Source organism: Balaenoptera ricei, chromosome 3, assembly GCF_028023285.1.
Source record: "Balaenoptera ricei isolate mBalRic1 chromosome 3, mBalRic1.hap2, whole genome shotgun sequence".
Classification (NCBI taxonomy): domain Eukaryota; kingdom Metazoa; phylum Chordata; class Mammalia; order Artiodactyla; family Balaenopteridae; genus Balaenoptera; species Balaenoptera ricei.
In genome coordinates, this window is record NC_082641.1 from 113,101,662 (window position 1) to 113,124,125 (window position 22,464).

Here is a 22,464-nt window from a genome sequence, read left to right on the forward strand (position 1 = left end):
ACGGGCCTCTGCCGGAACCCCGCCCAGGACCTGAGGGTCAGGAAACTTCGAAAAGACCTGAGATGGCGGGCGCTTGGCTCCCAAACAGCCCCGAGCCCCACGGCACAGGCCACAGACCAGAGGCGGCCGCCCGGCTCCAAGATGGCGCCCGCGGCAGCTGCCAGCTGCTAAGATGGCGGCGCGGGGCCGCGCCCGCGCTCCCGGGCTCTCCTCCCCAAGCCTTCCGCCGGCAAGGAGCGCGACTCGCGTCGCTGGGCGCCGGTTGCCCTTCGGCCTGGGTGGTGGGGCCGCTGCCCGCCGTGCACCATGCGGCTCCTTGGCTGGTGGCAGGTACTGCTGTGGGTGCTGGGGCCTCCCGCCCGCGGCCAGGAGGGTGAGTGCGGGCTGGGGCCGTGGGCGGCGGCGCGGGCGGCTGTGCGTGAAATGACCGGCGAGGTGGCTGTCTCCCCGGGCGACGCTCTTCTACCTGCGCGAAGGCCCGCGCTGCGCGCCTCGCCTCTTCCTGGCGCCCCCTAGAGCGCCTCTCCCCGGGTTATCCCGACCTCCTTCCCCCGGTGGTCCCCGCTCGCGGTCCGGGGTAGGGGACGGCGGGGCGGGATGCCCGGGCCATGTTCAGGCCCCTGAGCAGGTGACTCAGTCGGGAGGAACCGTGTATTAGCGCTTACTGAGGCGTACCCCCATGTGCTGAGCACTTTATTATTAATGATAATCATCATAACGAATAGCCGACCTCTAGGGTGCCCTTATTAGGAGCCAGGAACTGTGCATAGTGCTTTCTATCATTATCTTATTTAGCCCTTCCACCGATCCTATGAGATAGATTCCGTGAGTATCCGTGTTTTACAGATGAAGATGCTGAGCTCAGAGAGGCTAAGTAGTCTGCCTACGTTTGCGATTCTGCTAATTGGCAGAGCCTGTACCTCTGACTGCAAAGCCCATGCTTTACTTTGCAGCCTGCTGGACCACTTTCCTAAGAAGGTCACTTTTGCTCAGGTGCTTGTGAAGGACAGATGAGAAAAACACAGCAGACTCCCAGGGTAACTTGCTGCTTGCCAGAGCATGCTCTCAGGGTCCCTCCGTGGGGAAGGCAGCCACCTGGAGGCATGGCTGGGCCCAGGAGTGGAGGCCTCACTCCCATTGCTTCTTTGCCCCACTCCGCAGAGCCCTATTAAAGTCCAGACCCTTTGGCCTTTCTTGTCATTCAAAACTTAACAGGAATACACAGATCCTTCCTTTCCCTGCCGTGTCCTGGAAAGAGGCAGGGGAGCCGGCTTGCTGAGTAATGAAAAGTAATGAAAACACTCATTATGTGCCAGGCAGTGTGCTTAGTGCTTTTTGAGCATCATCTTATTTAGTCTTTAAATGCTTATGAAATGTATGTTGTTATTGTCCCCATTTGATGGATGAGTAAACTGAGACTCAGCATCCCCTAAGTCTTTTACCAAGGTCCAACAGCAGAAGTTGAGAAGCTACAATTCAAGCCTCTGTCTGCCTGACCTCACAGTCAAACCTCTGTACTACATTTCTCTGTCGCTACACTTAACCACCAGCCTCAGAGAGGGGACAGCATGTGCTGGATATCTTCTGTTTGTCTCTCAGATCATTCTTCAGCCTTCTCCACCCTGCTCTGTGCCCTGAGTAGCTGTCCGGTATGGAATAAACAACTGGCTCTTCTGTCTTCTGGCTTCTGTTGTGTTGGCATGAAGGGAGAGTGAGGTCAGGGTATTGATTCTCTCAGCTCCCTCCCTTGGGGATATCACAGGTTGGCTGTGTCCCTCCACTGAAAGTTAGGGCTTCTAGAAGGCTGTCCTCTCTGTTTCAAGGCTTCTGCCTCTGGACTCTTAAGGTCTATGAGTGGTAACTGGCTCCCCCTCTGCTGTTATTGACCTTGGGATTCCTTACCGTTGCTTTTGGTTTCTCTACACCCAGCTCACATGTTGGAGGTACCTTTATTAAGTTCTCCTCCAATTGTCCAAGTTGCGTGTGCTGTTTCCTGGCAGAACCCTGGCTGATTCGGCAGTCAGTGAGCCTACCTGGCAGGGAGGGTCACGTCATACAGACCTGAGGATAACACCAGCCATGGGGTGGGTCACTGGTCATCATGGCCAGGCCATGAATGGGGTGAGGACTGAGGAAGCTTCACCAGCTGGTTCCTTTTGGGGGTGGCTGAAAATCCAAGGCTTTTATTCTGCAGAGGATACCACTGGCAAATTAGCAACTGGAGGTGGCAGTGCTGTCCAGGTGTCAAGGAACGGGTGCCAATCCTGGACTTCAACACCCCACACCTGTCTTCACTAGACAGTCAACTAGCAGATTCTGACTGAGCACCCGTCATATGCCATATGCTCTGTTAGGCACTCTGGGTGCAGTGGAGAGCAAGCAGAGAAATACATCCACCCTCCTGTCTGATGGGGAAGGCAGGCATTAAATGACCACAAATAATTAAGTAAATTTTCCACAAGAGTGGAAAATGCTTCAAGGAGAGCCCCAGGGCATTATGGAATGCTGTAATGGGAGACCCTTCTGGTATGAGGGTCTAGGAGGGTGAAGTTCACAGAAGTGAAGTTTAGGGTGAGATCTGAAGGATGTGTCAGATTAGCCAGAAGAAGAGAGGGAGTGGAGGGAGGGCTCCTGGCAGAGAAACAGCCCTCAGGACAGTTCTGAGGTATGGGGAGGAGGGTGTGAGTGATCAGGGACCAGAAATGTCTAGTGGCACCTGTTGGGAGTATGGACAGAGGCTTTATCACCTGGGGCCTGGTAGTCATGCTACAGAGCATGGATTCATTCACAGCGTAGGGGGAAGCCACTGAAAGTGTTTTAGCAGGGGAGTGACATGATCACATTTGCCTTTGACTTTCATTTTCACTTGGATGCTGTGAGGAGAAGGGTTTGGAGAGGGGGTAGAGGGCCAACCAGGAAGACCATTTTGGTGGTTGCAGCAGTTGTCCAAGTGAGAGATGACTGTGGCCTGGGCTGAGGGGTGTGAGTGGGTTGGGAGAAGTGGATGGATCCAGAGCGTATTTAGCAGAGGAATTAATAGGACCTGGTTGTGGTTCCCGTCCATCTCTTTGAATTGTAAACATCAGTCATAACCATTATCATCATCATCACCATCACTGTAGCCATTTATGGAGTGCTTACCATGTGCCAGGGACCATATACGTCTTTTCTCATTTAATCTGCATGGTAGCCCTATGAATGTCTGCCTTTCAGTGGTAGTTTCTCCATTTGTTAGATGCACACACTGAAAATTTCCTATGGAAAGTACGGGTTGCTGCCCCTCTAACCCCCAGCTGATTTTGGTCCTCCCCAGTCGGCTCCCCTGCCACAGAAGCCATTCTGGAAAAAAACCTGTGGCTGGTAGAGAGTCTTTTGAGAACAACTGGAAGGGTACGAAGGAGCTGACCCAGGCTAGGGCTCCTTGGCAAGAGTTGGAGTGGTGCCCTCGCCCCTGTTCTCCAAACATATTCCTTGCTGCCAGGAGTGCAATAATTTCCACTTTATGCATGGCTCAAACTATAATCAGATTATTGACATTGCGAAGCAATCTCTTTTAAAAGGCGCATTACCATGGGAGGGTTCAATGGCTCTCACACGGTAGGTCATTTCTTAGAGTGGAATAATTCAATGTTTCCTTTCTTCCCAATGCTTAAATGATAAAAATGGTACCTGAGGGTGTGAGAATTTTTTTTTTTTGTTCCTAATTTGTCCTCTCTACTTAAATATCTTCACAGGAGGGAAAAACAACACTCCTGACTCAAAATTCTAGCTCTCTGCATCACTCAGACTTCCTTTTGATTTTCTGTAAGGGACATCTATCCAGTTTTACATGAAGGTGATCAGAAGGACCAGATTCTATTTTGTGCCCTGATTTTTTTCTCTTGAGATTCTTTTAGGATATTGGCATTCTCCATTTACTTTAGAGGACCTAGAATGTTGATTAGGTTCAGAGAGAGAAGATCTCTGCAGAGCTGGTGCATTTGGGAGTAGAGTTGTTCCCAAATCTGGCACCCTTTGTTCTTCTCCAGACTTTTAGCCTCTCTGGCTTCATTTCCTGCTCTGACTTAAGGACGATCTAGTAAACATGTTTGTTTGTTTTTACTTATGATTATACAAGCAGTACATGTTTATCAACCAAAGGCTACAGAAAGACTGCCATCCGCACCCCATTGACAGAGCTCCTTGCCCAGGCACCCAGCCCCTTGTCTAGGTCATAGGCAAAGAAGTGCTTGACCCTCTTCTGTCAAGGACCTATCTTGCTTCTCAAGCCCTGTACTCTGCCCTCTCTAACCTGTATTGTCACCTCTCCCTGCTTACTCACTTTCCCATGAGCTTTATATATCCTTAAATTTCTCCTGTGTCCTAAAAACCAAAATGAAAATTTCCCTTAGTCCCCTGCCTGCCCATAACAACTACTGGGTCTTTCTTTTCCCCTTCAGAGCTAGACTTTCAGAAAGAATTGTATATATTTATTTATGTAGTTACCATTTCTGATGCTATTCATTCTTTTGTGTGGATCCACATTTCCATCTGGTATCATTTTTCTATTGCCTGAATAAGTTCATTTCAGATTCTTGTCATGTAGGTCTGCTGGTTATGAATTGTTTCAGCTTTTGTATGTCTGAAAACGTATTTATTTTGCCTTTGTTTTTGAAAGATATTTTTGCTGGGTATAGAATTCTAGGTTTATAGTTTTTTTCCTTTCAGTACTTTAAAGATGCTGCTCTTCTTGCTTGCAGTTTCCAATGAGAAATCTGCTGTCATCCTTGTCTTTGTTCCTCTATACATAGCATGTCTTTTTTCTCCGGCTGCTTTTAAGATTTTTTCTTTGTCACTGGTTTTGATCAGTTTGATTATGATGTATCTTGGTGTAGTTTGTTGAGTTTCTTGGATCTATGGATTTATAGTTTTCATCAGGTTTGTAAAGGTTTTGGTTATTGTTTCTTCAATTACTTTTTCTGTTTTCCCCCATTTACTTCTCTCTTTTGGGTACTCCAATTATCTGTACATGAGACCACTTGAAATTGTCCCACAGCTCACTGTCACTCTTAATTTGGGGGGAGATTCTTTTTTTCATTGTGTATTTCATTTTGTATTGGTTCTATTGCTATGCCTTAAGTTAACTACTCTTTTCTTCTGTAATGTCTAATCTGCTATGAATCCCATCCAGTGCAGTTTTCATCTCAGACCTTGTAATTTTCATTGCTAGAAGTATAATTTGGGTCTTTTAAAAAATTATTATTGAGATATAGTTGATATATAACATTATAGTAGTTTCAGTTGTACAGCATAATCATTCGATATATATATATATTGTAAAATGATCACCACAATAAGTCTGGTTAAAATCCACCATCACACACAGTTATACAATTTTTTTCTTTGGATGAGACCTTTTAAGGTTTACTACTCTCTTAGCAACTTTCAAATATACAGTATAGTATAATTAACTATAGTTACCATTCTGTGCATTCTATCCCCATGACTTACTTATTTTATAACTGGAAGTTTGTACTTTTTGACCATCTTCACCCATTTTGCCCACCCCCTACCCACCACCTCTGTCAACCACCAAACTGTTTTCTGTATGCGCTTGTGGGTTTTTTGTTGTTGTTTGTTGGTTTTTAGATTCTACATTTAAGTGAGATAATACAGTATTTGTCTTTCTCTGATTTATTTCACTTAGCATAATGCCCTCAAGGTCTGTACATCTTGTCGCAAATGGCAAGATTTCTTGTTTTTAAATGGCTGAATAATATTCTTTTTATATATACATATACATATATATACACATAATACATATACATATATATATATACACACACATATACATATACAAATATATGTATATATATCTCACATTTTCTTTACCTATGCATCTATCAATTGCTTCCATGTCTTGGCTTTTGTAAATAATGCTGCAGTGAACATGGGGGTGCATGTACCTTTTCAGGTGAGTGTTTTCATTTTCTTTGGATAAATGCCCAGAAGTGGAATTGCTGGATCATATGGTAGTTCTGTTTTTTATTTTTTGAGGAACTTCCATACTGTTTTCCTTAGTGGCTGCACCAATTTACGTTCTCACTGATAGTGCACAAGGGTTCCCCTTTGTCCACATGCATACCAACATTTGTCATTTCTTGTCTTTTTTTTTTTTTTTTTATTCCCCAGGACACCCCAGCCTAGCTCTTTTTTTTTTTTTTTTTTAAAGATTTATTGATTGATTGATTGATTGCTATGTTGGGTCTTCGTTTCTGTGCCAGGGCTTATTCTAGTTGCGGCAAGCCGGGGCCACTCTTCATCGCGGTGCGCGGGCCTCTCACTATCGCAGCCTCTCTCGTTGCGGAGCACAGGCTCCAGACGCGCAGGCTCAGTAGTTGTGGCTCACGGGCCCAGTTGCTCCGCGGCATGTGGGATCTTCCCAGACCAGGGCTCGAACCCGTGTCCCCTGCATTAGCAGGCAGATTCTCAACCACTGCGCCACCAGGAAAGCCCGATTTCTTGTCTTTTTGATAATAGCCATTCTAACATGTGTGAGGTGATATCTCATTGTGGTTTTGATATGCATTTTGATTTGGGTCTTTTTTTGTATGTTATGTTCTCTATATCTACTTAACTTTTTAAACATATGTAATGCAGTTATTGCTGTTTTGATAGCCTCATCTAATAATTCTGACATCTGTACAAGTTCTGGGTCAGGTTTGGTTGATTATTCTCATTATAGATAATGAGAATTTCCCTGCTTCTTTGCATGCCTGGTAATCTTTGATTGGATGCCAGAAGTAAATTTTACCTGGTTGAGTGCTAGATATTTTAGTATTCCTATAAATATTCTTGAGCTTTGTTCTGGGATACAGTTAAGTTACTTGAACACAGTTTGATTCTCACTTTTAAGGTTTGCTAGATGGAAGCAGAGCTGTATTTACTTTAGGGTTAATTGGGCCCCACTGCTGAGGCAAGTCCCTTCCGCGTACTCTCCCCAGTGCCCTGTGACTTAGGAGGTTTCCCAGGCTAGTGGGTGGGGACAGGTACTATTCCCAGCTTTCTGTGGCTGTTGGGTACTGTTACCTCTAATCCCTTTGAGTGGTTCTTTCCCTGGCTTGGGGTAGTTCACTTACAGGCATGTGCGGACCAGTATACTCAAGGCGGGGCCCCCTCCACGGATCTCCAGAGTCCTCTTTCTGCAGCTCTCCCATCTCCAGTATTCTGTCCTGCAAACTCTAGCTTCTTGGTCTTTCTGGACCCTCAGTTCCATCTCAACTCGAGAAGTCAGCTGGGCCCTCCCTGAGACAGGGCAGGAACTCTCTCAGGCAGTAAGCTAGAGCATTTGTAGGGCTCTTCTCATTTGCTTCCTGTTCACTGTCCTTCCTTGTCTCATTGCTAGTCTCCTGAAACTGTTGTTTCACATATTTGGCTGTTTTTTGGGTCGTTTCAGGAGGGAGAGTAAATCTGGTTCCTGTTATTCCGCTTAGCCTGAAGCAAATTCCCAGAGAGTGTTTTTGAATTGCTGAATGAACCTGCAAACATCTATGGAGATATTCTTTGAGATGTTATACAAATGTGCATACCTTAGGAAGTTCCCAGATCCCTCCCCAGCTTTGAAGCCAGTTGGTCATTCACACTCTGCTAGACATGCTGTTTGCAAGCAGAGCTCATTATACAGCTGGTGGCTCCCCAGCCATATGGTGGGCTTGTCTGAGTGCAGCTGGGCTCATTCGTTTCCCCTGGTCAGTGCCTGGCTTGGAGTCTGGCGGCTGTCATTGAGATCATGAGAGGTGGAGGGCAGGAGTCATTGTACAGAGGTGAGTGGAGCTTGCTGGATGGATGTATGAGACTGTCCAGGACTCTCCCCTTACCTGAACTTTTGGCCCAAGCCGCATCTAGTGGCTCCAAAGTGAGAGGAAAATCCTCCTCCTCTTCTCCCTGCTGCTGCCCCTGCTCTGCTTGGTGCACCTTTAGCACTCCTGAGGGCAGTAGCCCAAGGGCAGCAGGCAGGAGAGCAGAGGTCAGCTGTAGAGGCCACCTCGGGAAGGAGCTGGCTCTAGTAGCATTCTTCGGGCAGTGTGGCCCAGCAGCCCACCGAGGTATCATGTGGGGAGGGTAAGGCCCGCTCTGGAGTAGCAGTCAGAAGACTTCGCTCTTAGACCTGGCTCTGCTGCTTACTGGCTGTGTGCCGTTGGGCATTACACTGAACCTCTCGGTACCTCATCTGTTAAGTCGGGATGATAACCCTTGTGCTGCCCATCTCACAGAGCTGTTATAATGGGTGCAAAGATGCTTTGCCATGGTAGAGTCTTCCATAAAGCCATCATTATTTTCTTGGATAGTCTCATCAAAGAAACTAAATTGTTAAAGTGTTTGTATTATATTTTCCTAATTGGATGTCTGCAGTGGAATGTTTTTGCTTGTAATCCGCATGGCAAGCAGCAGGTTTTGCATGAAGCTATGTGTTTGTCCACTTCTTGGCATTCATTAATCTCGTATCTCCTTGTGATCTTCTTCATGACCTGGAGAATGATGGGTGGCTCTGTGATAGTTTAATGGGAAGGTAACTTTTTACTCTGGAGGGGAAAATTTCATATCTGAGAACTGTAATTCTTTGGGATTCATTTATTTTGAAGTTAGATGTGACTGTGAACATAGTGGCATGTTTTAGTTGCAGAGAAAAGAGGTCACTTATGGTCAGAGGAGCAGCCTGCTTACCCATTCCAGGTGGGGGCTGGGTACACGAGTGAGGAGGTGCCTTCCCGTGACCCAGTGGGCCAGGACCTGTCTGCAGAAGAGGCCGAGGCAGTGCTGGGGCTGGACGCTGATGGTGAACACATGGTAATGTTGTCTGTGATTCCTGGGGAAGCCGAGGACAAACTGAGCCCAGAGCCCGGCGGCGGCACCTGCAGGGCTGGAGGGGAGGAGGACTCGAGGTGCAACCCCCGGGAGAGCCTCTTCTCTCTGGACAGCGCTGGAGCCAGCTTCCCGGAGAGAGAAGAGGAGTACTACGCAGAGCCCGAAGTGGTGGAATCTGACCCACCCCCGACAGAGGACGCCAACACCACCGAAAGTCTGAAATCCCCGAAGGTGAACTGTGAGGAGAGGAATGTGACGGGATTAGAAAATTTCACTCTGAAAATTTTAAATATGTCACAGGTAAGACAAAAGTATTTAGTGCTTTTCTCCTTTTCTGCACATTGATTTTACGATTTAATACTCTATCAGCTTTCAAATGGGGAGTCATAATCTTTATCATATTGTAAGTGGGATAGCATTTAATGGCTGCATCAGTGAAAATTCACCTGGCTTTCTGTGATGTTTGTAGGAAAAGGAGGAGATATAACTAGGGTCGAATATGCTTTTTAGGCGGCCTAAACCTAGTCAGCCTTGGGTTAATCTCACCACCAAGTCTCATGATAAAAATCCCGGTGGACAGATAGGTGCTTGGTATCAGAATCATAACATTCTTCTTCTTCTAAATGAGGTATTTGTTATGGAGGCATAAAAATAAAATATCTGAATTACTAAAATTGTAATTTAGCATTGTTTAGACTAGTCATCTCCCTGAGAAGTATGTTTTATACATATATATATATATATATATTTTTTTTTTTTAACATCTTTACTGGAGTATAATTGCTTTACAATGTTGTGTTAGTTTCTGCTGTATAACAAAGTGAATCAGCTATACATATACATATATCCCCATGTCCCCTCCCTCTTGTGTCTCCCTCCCTCCCTCTTTCCCTATCCCACCCCTCTAGGTGGTCACAAAGCACCGAGCTGATCTCCCTGTGCTATGCGGCTGCTTCCCACTAGCTATCTGTTATACATTTGGTAGTGTATATATGTCAATGTTACTCTCTCACTTCGTCCCAGCTTACCCTTCCCCCTCCTGTGTCCTCAAGTCCATTCTCTATGTCTGCATCTTTATTCCTGTCCTGCCCCTAGGTTCTTCAGAACCATTTTTTTTTTTTTTAGATTCCATATATATGAGTTAGCATATGGTATTTGTTTTTCTCTTTCTGACTTACTTCACTCTGTATGACAGACTCTAGGTCCATCCACCTCACTACAAATAACTCACTTTCATTTCTTTTTATGGCTGAGTAATATTCCATTGTATATATGTGCTACATCTTCTTTATACATTCATCTGTCGATGGACACTTAGGTTGCGAAGTATGGTTTTTTTTTTGTTTGTTTTATTTTTTAAATTTTTTTTTATACAGCAGGTTCTTATTAGTCATCAGTTTTATACACATCAGTGTATACATGTCAATCCCAATCGCCCAATTCATCACACCACCACCACCACCCCCGGCCCCCGCCACTTCCCCCCTTGGTGTCCATACGTTTGTTCTCTACATCTGTGTCTCAATTTCTGCCCTGCAAACTGGTTCATCTGTACCATTTTTCTAGGTTCCACATATATGTGTTAATATACAATATTTGTTTTTCTCTTTGTGACTCACTTCACTCTGTATGACAGTCTCTAGATCCATCCATGTTGCAACAAATGACCCAATTTCATTCCTTTTTATGGCTGAGTAATATTCCATTGTATATATGTACCACATCTTCTTTATCCATTCGTCTGTCGATGGGCATTTAGGTTGCTTCCATGACCTGGCTATTGTAAATAGTGCTGCAGTGAACATTGGGGTGCATGTGCCTTTTTGAATTACGGTTTTCTCTGGGTATATGCCCAGTAGTGGGATTGCTGGATCATACGGTAATTCTATCTTTAGTTTTTTAAGGAACCTCCATACTGTTCTCCATAGTGGCTGTATCAATTTACATTCCCACCAATAGTGCAAGAGTGTTCCCTTTTCTCCACACCCTCTCCAGCATTTATTGTTTGTAGATTTTCTGATGGTGCCCATTCTAACTGGTGTGAAGTGATACCTCACTGTAGTTTTGATTTGCATTTCTCTAATAATTAGTGATGTTGAGCAGCTTTTCATGTGCTTGTTGGCCATCTGTCTCTCTTCTTTGGAGAAATGTCTATTTAGGTCTTCTGCCCATTTTTGGATTCGGTTGTTTGTTTTTTTAATATTGAGCTGCATGAGCTGTTTATATATTTTGGAGATTAATCCTTTGTCCGTTGATTCGTTTGCAAATATTTTCCCCCATTCTGAGGGTTGTCTTTTCATCTTGTTTATGGTTTCCTTTGCTGTGCAAAAGCTTTGAAGTTTCATTAGGTCCCATTTGTTTATTTTTGTTTTTATTTCCATTACTGTAGGAGGTGGATCAAAAAAGATCTTGCTGTGATTTATGTCAAAGAGTGTTCTTCCTATGTTTTCCTCTAAGAGTTTTATAGTGTCTGGTCTTACATTTAGGGCTCGAATCCATTTTGAGTTTATTTTTGTGTATGGTGTTAGGGAGTGTTCTAATTTCATTCTTTTACATGTAACTGCCCAGTTTTCCCAGCACCACTTATTGAAGAGACCGTCTTTTCTCCATTGTATATCCTTGCCTCCTTTGTCATAGATTAGTTGCCCATAGGTGTGTGGGTTTATCTCTGTGCTTTCTATCTTGTTCCATTGATCTTTGTTTCTGTTTTTGTGCCAGTACCATATTGTCTTGATTACCGTAGCTTTGTAATATAGTCTGAAGTCAGGGAGTCTGATTCCTCCAGCTTGGTTTTTTTCCCTCAAGACTGCTTTGGCTATTTGGGGTCTTTTGTGTCTCCATACAAATTTTAAGATTTTTTGTTCTAGTTCCGTAAAAAATGCCATTGGTAATTTGATAGGGATTGCATTGAATCTGTAGATTGCTTTGGGTAGTAGAGTCATTTTCACAATATTGATTCTTCCAATCCAAGAACATGGTATATCTCTCCATCTGTAGGTATCATTAATTTCTTTCATTAGTGTCTTGTAGTTTTCTGCATACAGGTCTTTTGTCTCCCTAGGTAGGTTTATTCCTAGGTATTTTATTCTCTTTGTTGCAGTGGTAAATGGGAGTGTTTCCTTAATTTCTCTTTCAGATTTTTCATCATTAGTGTATAGGAATGCAAGAGATTTCTGTGCATTAATTTTGTATCCTGCAACTTTACCAAATTCACTGGTTAGCCCTAGTAGTTTTCTGGTGGCATCTTTAGGATTCCCTATGTATAGTATCATGTCATCTGCAAACAGTGACAGTTTTACTTCTTCTTTTCCAATTTGTATTCCTTTTACTTCTTTTTCTTCTCTGATTGCCGTGGCTAGGTCTTCCAAAACTATGTTGAATAATAGTGGTGAGAGTGGACATCCTTCTCCTTTCCTCATCTTAGAGGAAATGCTTTCAGTTTTTCACCACTGAGAATGATGTTTGCTGTGGGTTTGTCATATATGGACTTTATTATGTTGAGGTAGGTTCCCTCTGTGCCCACTTTCTGGAGAGTTTTTATCATAAATGGGTGTTGAATTTTGTCAAAAGCTTTTTCTGCATCTGTTGAGATGATCATATGGTTTTTCTTCAATTTGTTAAGATGGTGTATCACATTGATTGATTTGTGTATATTGAAGAATCCTTGCATCCCTGGGATAAATCCCACTTGATCATGGTGTATGATCCTTTTAATGCGTTGTTGGATTCTGTTTGCTAGTATCTTGTTGAGGATTTTTGCATCTATATTCATCAGTGCTAATGGTCTGTAATTTTCTTTTTTTGTAGTATCTTTGTCTGGTTTTGGTGTCAGGGTGATGGTGGCCTCATAGAATGAGTTTGGGAGTGTTCCTTCCTCTGCAATTTTTTGGAAGAGTTTGAGAAGGATAGGTGTTAGCTTTTCTCTAAATGTTTGATAGAATTCACCTGTGAGGTCCTGGACTTTGTTTGTTGGAAGATTTTTAATCAGTTTCAATTTCATTACTTGTGATTGGTCTCTTCATATTTTCTATTTCTTCCTAGTTCAGTCTTGGAAGGTTATACCTTTCTAAGAATTTGTCCATTTCTTCCAGGTTGTCCATTTTATTGGCATAGAGTTGCTTGTAGTAATCTCTTAGGATGCTTTGTATTTCTGCGGTGTCTGTTGTAATGTCTCCTTTTTCATTTCTAATTTTATTGATTTGACTCCTCTCCCTCTTTTTCTTGATGAGTCTGGCTAATGGTTTATCAATTTTGTTTATCTTCTCAAAGAACCAGCTTTTAGTTTTATTGATCTTTGCTATTGTTTTCTTTGTTTCTATTTCATTTATTTTTGCTCTGATCTTTATGATTTCTTTCCTTTTGCTAACTTTGGGTTTTGTTTGTTCTTCTTTCTCTAGTTCCTTTAGGTGTAAGGTTAGATTGTTTATTTGAGATTTTTCTTGTTTCTTGAGGTAGGCTTGTATAGCTATAAACTTCACTCTTAGAACTGCTTTTGCTGCATCCCATAGGTTTTGGATCGTCATGTTTTCATTGTCATTTGTCGCTAGGTATTTTTTGATTTCCTCTTTGATTTCTTCAGTGATCTCTTGGTTATTTAGTAATGTATTGTTTAGCCTCCATGTGTTTGTGTTTTTTACTTTTTTTTCCATGTAATTCATTTCTAATCTCATAGCATTGTGGTCAGAAAAGATGCTTGATATGATTTCAATTTTCTTAAATTTACTGAGGCTTGATTTGTGACCCAAGATGTGATCTATCCTGGAGAATGTTCCATGCGCACTTGAGAAGAAAGTGTAATCTGCTGTTTTTGGATGGAATGTCCTATAAATATCAATTAAATCTATCTGGTCTATTGTGTCATTTAAAGCTTCTGTTTCCATATTTATTTTCATTTTGTATGATTTGTCCATTGGTGTAAGTGAGGTGTTAATGTCCCCCACTATTATTGTGTTACTGTCGATTTTCTCTTTTATAGCTGTTAGCAGTTGCCTTATGTATTGAGGTGCTCCTATGTTGGGTGCATATATATTTATAATTGTTATATCTTCTTCTTGGATTGATCCCTTGACCATTATGTAGTGTCCCTCCTTGTCTCTTGTAGCATTCTTTAAAGTCTATTTTATCTGATATGAGTATTGCTACTCCAGCTTTCTTTTGATTTACATTTGCATGGAAGTACCTTTTTCCATCCCCTCACTTTCGGTCTATATGTGTCCCTAGGTCTGAAGTGGATCTCTTGTAGACAGCATGTATATGGGTCTTGTTTTTGTATCCATTCAGCAAGTCTTTGTCTTTTGGTTGGAGCATTTAATCCATTCACGTTTAAGGTAATTATCGATATGTATGTTCCTATGACCATTTTCTTAATTGTTTTGGGTTTGTTTTTGTAGGTCCTTTTCTTCTCTTGTGTTTCCCACTTAGAGAAGTTCCTTTAGCATTTGTTGTAGAGCTGGTTTGGTGGTGCTGAATTCTCTTAGCTTTTGCTTGTCTGTAAAGCTTTTGATTTCTCCATTGAATCTGAATGAGATCCTTGCTGGGTAGAGTAATCTTGGTTGTAGTTTCTTCCCTTTCATCACTTTGAGTATATCAGGCCACTCCCTTCTGGCTTGTAGAGTTTCTGCTGAGAAATCAGCTGTTAACCTTATGGGAGTTCCCTTGTATGTTATTTGTCATTTTTCCCTTGCTGCTTTCAGGAATTTTTCTTTGGCTTTAATTTTTGCCAATTTGATGACTATGTGTCTCGGCATGTTTCTCCTTGGGTTTATCCTGTATGGGAGTCTCTGCGCTTCCTGGACTTGGGTGGCTATTTCCTTTCCCATGTTAGGGAAGTTTTCAACTATAATCTCTTCAAATATTTTCTCGGGTCCTTTCTCTCTCTCTTCTCCTTCTAGGACCCATGTAATGCGAATGTTGTTGCATTTAATGTTGTCCCAGAGGTCTCTTAGGCTGTCTTCATTTCTTTTCATTCTTTTTTCTTTATTCTGTTCCACAGCAGTGAATTCCACCATTCTGTCTTCCAGGTCACTTATCCGTTCTTCTGTCTCAGTTATTCTGCTATTGATTCCTTCTAGTGTAGTTTTCATTTTAGTTATTGTATTGTTCATCTCTGTTTGTTTGTTCTTTAATTCTTCTAGGTCTTTGCTAAACATTTCTTGCATCTTCTCGATCTTTGCTTCCATTCATTTTCCGAGGTCCTGGATCACCTTCACTATCATTATTCTGAATTCTTTTTCTGGAAGGTTGCCTATCTCCACTTCATTTAGTTGTTTTTCTGGGGTTTTATCTTGTTCGTTCATCTGGTACATAGCCCTCTGCCTTTTCATCTTGTTTGTCTTTCTGTGAATGTGGTTTTTGTTCCACAAGGTGCAGGATTGTAGTTCTTCTTGCTTCTGCTGTCTGCCCTCTGGTGGATGAGGCTGAGAGGCTTGAGCAAGTTTCCTGATGGGAGGGACTGGTGGTGGGTAGAGCTGGGTGTTGCTCTGGTGGGCACAGCTCAGTAAAACTTTAATCTGCTTGTCTGCTTATGTGTGGGGCTGGGTTCCCTCCCTGTTGGTTGTTTGGCCTGAGGCGACCCAACACTGGAGCCTACCCTACTCTTTGGTGGGGCTAATGGCAGATTCTGGGAAGGCTCACGCCAAGAAGTACTTCCCAGAACTTCTGCTGCCAGTGTCCTTGTCCCCATGGTGAGCCACAGCCACCCCCTGCCTCTGCCCGAGACCCTCCAACACTAGCAGGTAGGTCTGGTTCACTGGGTCACTGCTCCTTCCCCTGGGTCCCGATGTGCACACTACTTTGTGTGTGCCCTCCAAGAGTGGAGTTTCTGTTTCCCCCAGTCCTGTCAGAGTCCTGTAGTCAAATCCCGCTAGGCTTCAAAGCCTGATTCTCTAGGAATTCCTCCTCCCACTGCTGGACCCCCAGGTTGGGAAGCCTGACGTGGGGCTCAGAGCCTTCACTCCAGGGGGTGGACTTCTGTGGTATAAGTGTTCTCCAGTTTGTGAGTCACCCACCCAGCAGTTATGGGATTTGATTTTACTGTGATTGCGCCCCTCCTACCGTCTCACTGTGGCTTCTCCTTTGTCTTTGGATGTGGGGTATCTTTTTTGGTGAGTTCCAGTGTCTTCCTGTCGATGATTGTTCAGCAGTTAGTTGTGATTCTGGTGTTCTCACAAGAAGGAGTGAGATCATGTCCTTGTACTCGACCATCTTGGTTCTATACCTCCGTGAAGTATGTTATATTGGTGAAAAGTTTTTTTTCCTCCAAAGAGTGTGAATCTAGTGTTTACTCTGGACTGAGAGCTGACCAATTTGTCCAGCCCAGCCATGCTTTTCCAGCTAGTTGGCTAAATGGTGAGTCTAAAGACAATACTGGGATACTGACTGACATTTTCTGTAAGATTGTTAAAGCCAGAGAGCAGAATGAATTCAGGCTGCTTATGTAAGAGAAGAATCCTAGCTCTGAGACGTGTGATTCCTTATTTTAAATGAGGGTACATATGGTATGTTGAGTGCCCCTCCGAGGCAGGTGTCAGCACTGGCCTTGCACCCTCCCCTCAGTGCCTGGTGAATGCTGTGCCTCAGCTCTGTGGCCTTTTAATGGGTGTCACACACATGACCAGGAGAAAGCAGTTTGAGCAGTCTGAGTTTTGGTGGTGGCATGGATGGTGCACCCTCAAACTGAACTAACCTTTGCTCAAATACATGGATCTGACTGCTTAGTACAGACTTGGAGCTGCTGAGATGATAGTTTGGGCCTGAGACCACAGTGCTTTAATAATGTTGTTAGATTGTATGAGACGCAGAATTCCAAAGTTGGGACCGTGGCCTGTACCCTGTGAGTACTTAGTATATGAGTTGATGAATTATGAAAAATATTAAAATTGCTCTATAGTAATATTAAGAAAGCCTAGAGGAAGACCCCTCCTACACTCTTGGTGGGAATGTAAATTGGTGCAGCCACTATGGAGACAGTATGGAGGTTCCTCAAAAAACTAAAAATACAACTACCATATGATCCAGCAATCCCACTACTGGGCATATATCCAGACAAAACTATAATTCAAAAAAATACATGCTGGGACTTCCCTGGCGGTCCAGTGGTTAAGACTCCATGCTTCCACTGCAGGGGGTGCAGGTTCAATTCATGGTTGGGGAACTAAGATCCTGCATGCTGCATAGTGCAGCCAAAAAAAAAAAAAAGAACGTACATGCACCCCTATGTTCATAGCAGCACTATTCACAATAGCCAAGACATGGAAACAGCCTAAATGTCCACTGACAGAGGAATGGATAAAGAAGATGTGGTACATATATACAATGGAATATTACTCAGCCATAAAAAAGAATGAAATAATGCCATTTGCAGCAATATAGATGGACCTAGAGATTATTAGACTAAGTGAAGTAAGTCAGAAAGAGAAAGACAAATATCATATGCTATCACTTATATGTGGAATCTAAAATACAACGTAAATGAACCTATCCACGAAACAGAAACAGACTCACAGACATAGGGGACAGACTTGTGGTTGCCAAGGAAGAAGGGGGTGGGGGAGGGATAGACTGGGAGTTTGTGATTAGTAGACGCAAACTATCACATAGAGATTAGATAAACAACAACGTCCTGCTGTATAGCACAGGAAACTGTATTTAATATCCTCTGATAAACCATAATGGAAAAGAAATGAACACAACATTGTAAATCAACTATATACTTCAATAAAAAAAAATAAAAAGAAACCTTGGAGGAAAGTTTATAACATGTCATTTGATAGTACTTTTCTGCTGACCCATGGATCCCTATGGTTCCAATCCAGAAGGTTCTTCGGGAGCTGTACTACTGTCTCCCTCCCGTCCCTGCCCCTACCTCCTCTCCCTTGACGGCAGCGGTGGTTCCTGTTTCTTGTGTATCCTTCCAGAAAAAGTACACATCCTGTACTGCTGACTTTAACACTTTGTTTCTTTTGCCACAGGACCTTATGGATTTTCTCAACCCAAACGGTAGTGACTGCACTCTAGTCCTGTTTTACACCCCTTGGTGCCGATTTTCTGCCAGTTTGGCTCCTCATTTTAACTCTCTGCCCCGGGCGTTTCCAGCTCTTCACTTTTTGGCACTGGATGCGTCTCAGCACAGCAGGTATCTTGCCTTAGTATCTTCTCTTAGTGGAGTTTCTGCCTCATCCTGTTGGATGATGGTTGCAGTTACTTGGAGGTCATAATCAGTTAAGTTAGGAGCAGAGGAAGTAGGTTTGAGCTTGAGCTTTGAAATGGAACCGAGGGAGGGAGAAACAAGTGTGACTAGTGAGGATTGTCACATTCCCGAGGGAGACTTTCTGGAGGCCCCTTGAGAAGAAAGACTGTTCTCTGCGTGGTGGAATTCAGTGATGGCTCTGCCTGATGGCAGGGGTGGGGGCAGAGGATGTTTTAGGGTCTGGGCCAGACTGAATTAGCAAAATTAGCATCCTAAGTAGGGTCTTCCTTTGTGACTTTCATCTGCAGCTTAGGTTCCCACCCTGGCAGCCTAACTCTCGGCACCCGTTTTATGTCTACTGATTTCTTTCTTTCCTTTTTATTTTTTCTTTCCTTCTTTCCCTCCTTCCTTTTCTTTCTTCATGCTTACATTTATTCTTGCATGCGTGTTCTTAGTAGACATTCAATAAATTTGACGAATTATTTTAGGCCTTTGAAATACATTTACCCTTGCTTTATATTCTTTCATATTGTTCAGTGGGGTTTTGTCTTTTCTGAATGTTCAGTAAGGTAAGTTACAAAGAACTTTGTGCAGATGTTGTATATTTCCCCTGTGACTGTGCCTGGGGTTATAAACTGTGTACTCCCCTCCTCCTCTAAGTCAGATGCTGCTTATTAGCAGGTCACAAGGAGGTTGTGTATGAATAAATTTGGAAAGTCTGGAAGATAGTCAAGTTGGTGGTGAAAATGAGGCACTGATTTTCAGGGTGGGTAATGGAACTGCCAGTGTTTACCTGAAATTGTTTATGAAGAAAGAAATTGCTCAACAAATTAGTAATTCCCACAAAGCCTTCAGGGAAAGATCTCAGTGGCCAGGCCGAAGGTTACAGACTGATTGGAAGGACATTCAAGGTCATTGTCCAGCTTTGACTGGGCTCTTCACTGCCTCCAAGCCAGCAGGACTGGCTCCAAGCACCTGCTCAGTACTGTTTGGTTATGGGCCTGATGCTAACCCCCATGTCCCCCAATCCCTGCAGGCTTTTATCATCTCCTCTGTTCCTTCTTCATCTCCATGCGTCCTTCTCAGTGCCTGGTATGGTGCCTCAATTATGGAGAATAGAGGATACTCGCTCTTACTGTATGGCATGGGACATGTGTTTGCCTCATATGTTAATATTTATGTTACAGCATGTTTACAAAAGAAAAAATCCTGATCATACGATATTACCATTTTACTTCTGGGGGTAACTGAGGCTTAAAAAGGTTAAATAATCTGCCCAAAGGTCACACAGCTGGTTCAGTGGCAGAACTGAGGCTTGAATCCTGAGCGTTTTGACTCTGGAGCTTATACCACTACTCTGTATTCTGTAAAAGTGAAACAGGACTGCTCAGGTCCTATTAATTCTGAATTGTCCTGCCTTAATTGTGAACTTCCTGGTGTGTTTGTTAGGTTGTAGATTCCTTTGCACCAACTCACTAACCTAAATGCTTAAGTTGAATCTTTTATGAGGGTTGGAGATGGGCATTCTGCAGTCTGAAATTTCTTCTGTTAGGTAAATTGACATAGTGTGCTTTGTTCATAAATTAGAATTTTCTGGTCTGATCTATTTTGGCTGTTAAAAACAGAACTAGTGGAATAATTGTGTCATGGGCAGCTCCATGTTGTAATAGAAAGCAACTCAGAACAGAACACGAATGCCCCCAACCATGACCCACGAGGAAGGCTGTCAGGAGAAACTACAAGCCTATTGTTTCAATATCAGAAGCCTCCATAGGCCACAGGAAATTGATCCTTTCTCATTTATTTCCATCCATTCTGATATGGTAATTGTGTGAGGAAGCCCACTGTCAATTCAGGTTTTCTGACTGACTTCTCTCTCTTGTAGCCTTTCTACGAGGTTTGGCACTGTAGCTGTACCTAACATCTTGTTATTTCAAGGGGCTAAACCAATGGCTAGATTTAATCATACAGACCGAACATTGGAAACGCTGAAAATCTTCATTTTTAACCAGACAGGTATGTAGAACACTGTAGAAGAAGACATTTTATTGCTGGAGGAATGTGCCTTCTGTGGGTTCGCATCTGCTACAGTATTATCCTTAAGTGAAGGATTCAAGATTGGCTTTGGGATATAAAACTTCTTTTCTAATGAAATGTTAAGATCCTGTTAAATGTCTCCCAGTCAGTGGCAAGCTTAACATGAATAGGTAATACTAATATGATTACAGATACCTTTAAAAAATATAACAGCTTTATTGAGATAAAATTCACATACTATATACCTCTAGATACTGTTTTACATACATTATTCATTTAAGTATAATATTTACACAAAAATATGCATCAATCACTAGTGTACGTGGCATTGAATTTTCAGAGTGAACACCCTGAGTAACCAGTACTCAGAAAGAGAACATCACCAGTCCCCTTTCAGCACTGTCACTCCTGTCCTCCCCAAGGATAACCACCATCTTCACTCCTAACACCATAGTTAGTGTTCCTTGTTTTTGACCTTTTTATATTAATGGTGACCTACAGTATGGATCCTTCCATGTCTGGCTGATTTCACTGACCATTATGTTTATGGGATTCATCTGCATTGTTGTGTATGGTTGTGTTTTATTCATGTTTATTGCTGTATAGAGTTCTATTTATTAATTCATTTGTAGATGCTGTTTTAATTCCTTAATATTTGCCGAAACATAGGGCTTTATTTTTATCCTGTAAAACTTTGAGCACTGTACATTGATGAAATTTCCTTTGTTGGAAAATTCATTCCTCAAAAGCTTTAATGCCTCAGTTATGAGCACCCCTCTACTTCCTGAAATATATTCACTGGAAGTAAATAAAAATTATAACATACCTTCCATATATTCTTAGCTGCATGTAATGACTTATATCTAACACAGAAGAACAAAGAACTGAGTTACCTCATAGGAATAAAAGGCTTCTTACCAGGTAGTTAGTTATTCCAAGTCTTGTCCTGGACCCCTGGTTGTCGTTTAGATTGATATGGACAGGGGGAGCCATTTTGCTCAGTGCTCTCAGAAAACTTAGAACCAAATGAAATCTAGGAGTCACAGCATCTTTGGTAATCACTGATCCCAGTGGTGGTTAGTTGTTCTAACAATTCTTCTTTTTTTTTTTTTTTAAATGAGCTCAGCTTAACTCTTTTTTTTGTTTGTTTTGGCCGTGCCACATGGCATGCGGGATCTTAGTTCCTCGACCAGGGAATGAACCCGCACCCTGCAGTGGAAGCGTGGAGTCTTAAGCACTGGACTGCCAGGGAAGTCCCCTAACAATTCTTTCAGTAAATTATTTAAAAGCATTTTGAATTTAGCATTACTTACCCTGTGAAAACATTCTGTAGACTCCTGAGAATAGCTTTACTAGTTGTTGAACATTGGTCTTGAAGGAGAACAAAAGACAACTCATACAGTGCACTAAGACCTTTCTGGTGAGTTCACTGAAATTCTAGTGTTTTAGCTTTGAACAGCTGAATGGATTCCTGCTTCTTTGATGTGGTGGGGTGAAGGGCACTGACAGGCAAGTGAAACCCATCCCAGATATACTAGCTGTGGTGTTTATTTTAAGACTGCATATCATTTTGCATACCATGCAGAATACTTAAGAAAATTCTGTAGCGGGTATGTTTTCTATCTCATTTGAAACAACTGATTTCTCTTCCAGGTATAGAAGCCAAGAAAAATGTGGTGGTAACTCAAGCTGACCAAATAGGTCCTCTTCCCAGCACTTTGATAAAAAATGTAGACTGGTTGCTTGTATTTTCCTTATTCTTTTTAATTAGTTTTATTATGTATGCTACCGTTCGAACTGAGAGTATTCGATGGCTAATTCCAGGACAAGAGCAGGAACATGCGGAGTAGTGATAGACTCAAAGGAGAGTTGGAAAGAAGAATTTCAATCCTTCATTTCAGAAATTAACGCTGCAATTTCATACATTTTCTCCAGTGAAGCGCTGACTTACAACCTCAGTCAGATTGAAAGAATCATGTGTTTGTTGAACTGTTGAATGTGTAAAAAATTATAAACTGTTGTTTCTAACTAGTATTATAATAAGCAAATACAAAAATATTCCATAACATTCAGTAAAAATTCTTGTTTTTACTACTTGAACATTACCCAGTACTTAAGTGAGTAATCCAGTTTGACATGTGAAGATGTATTCTGGTGGAATAGTGAGTAGAATGACAGTATGCTTACTATATAGAGGCAGAAATAGGACTTTCAGATTATAGTTTTAGAAGACTTGATTTCTTGTATATGTCTAAGAAAGTTGGTTTTCTGTTCATTTGCCATTTCTCTCCCAGAGTCAGTAAGCAGGAAAGTGTTCTTTTATGGGAAGAATAATTAGGATCGATAAGTGTGCCCTTACAAGTAGCAACCAATGGGAAAATAAAGAGTCAAATACC

The 22,464-nt window shown here is 42.5% G+C and overlaps 1 protein-coding gene across 4 annotated transcripts; it reads left to right on the forward strand.

The window, feature by feature from the left end:
- Positions 1–62: 62 nt before the first annotated feature.
- TXNDC15 (thioredoxin domain containing 15) lies at positions 63–22,464 on the forward strand. Of its 4 annotated transcripts, none has more exons than XM_059917121.1 (5): positions 63–330; positions 8,657–9,144; positions 17,814–17,977; positions 19,917–20,047; positions 21,722–22,464. In XM_059917121.1, the coding sequence occupies exons 1-5, from the start codon at positions 63–65 to the stop codon at positions 21,916–21,918; spliced, it is 1,248 nt and encodes a 415-aa protein (XP_059773104.1). In that variant the 3' UTR covers positions 21,919–22,464. The 4 variants fall into 4 exon arrangements, with proteins under 4 accessions (XP_059773104.1, XP_059773105.1, XP_059773108.1 ...); XM_059917122.1 differs by having other exon boundaries at positions 137–373; positions 8,713–9,144; XM_059917125.1 differs by having other exon boundaries at positions 196–373.

What these genes read in the sequence shown, in the direction of transcription:
- TXNDC15 (XM_059917121.1), top strand. Translation starts at nt 63, where the DNA reads ATGGCGGGCGCTTGGCTCCCAAACAGCCCCGAGCCCCACGGCACAGGC. An exon ending in GGCTCCTTGGCTGGTGGCAG is followed by an intron (nt 331 to 8,656) that starts GTACTGCTGTGG and finishes GGCATGTTTTAG; the next exon opens with TTGCAGAGAAAAGAGGTCAC. An exon ending in CTTCATTTTTAACCAGACAG is followed by an intron (nt 20,048 to 21,721) that starts GTATGTAGAACA and finishes TTTCTCTTCCAG; the next exon opens with GTATAGAAGCCAAGAAAAAT.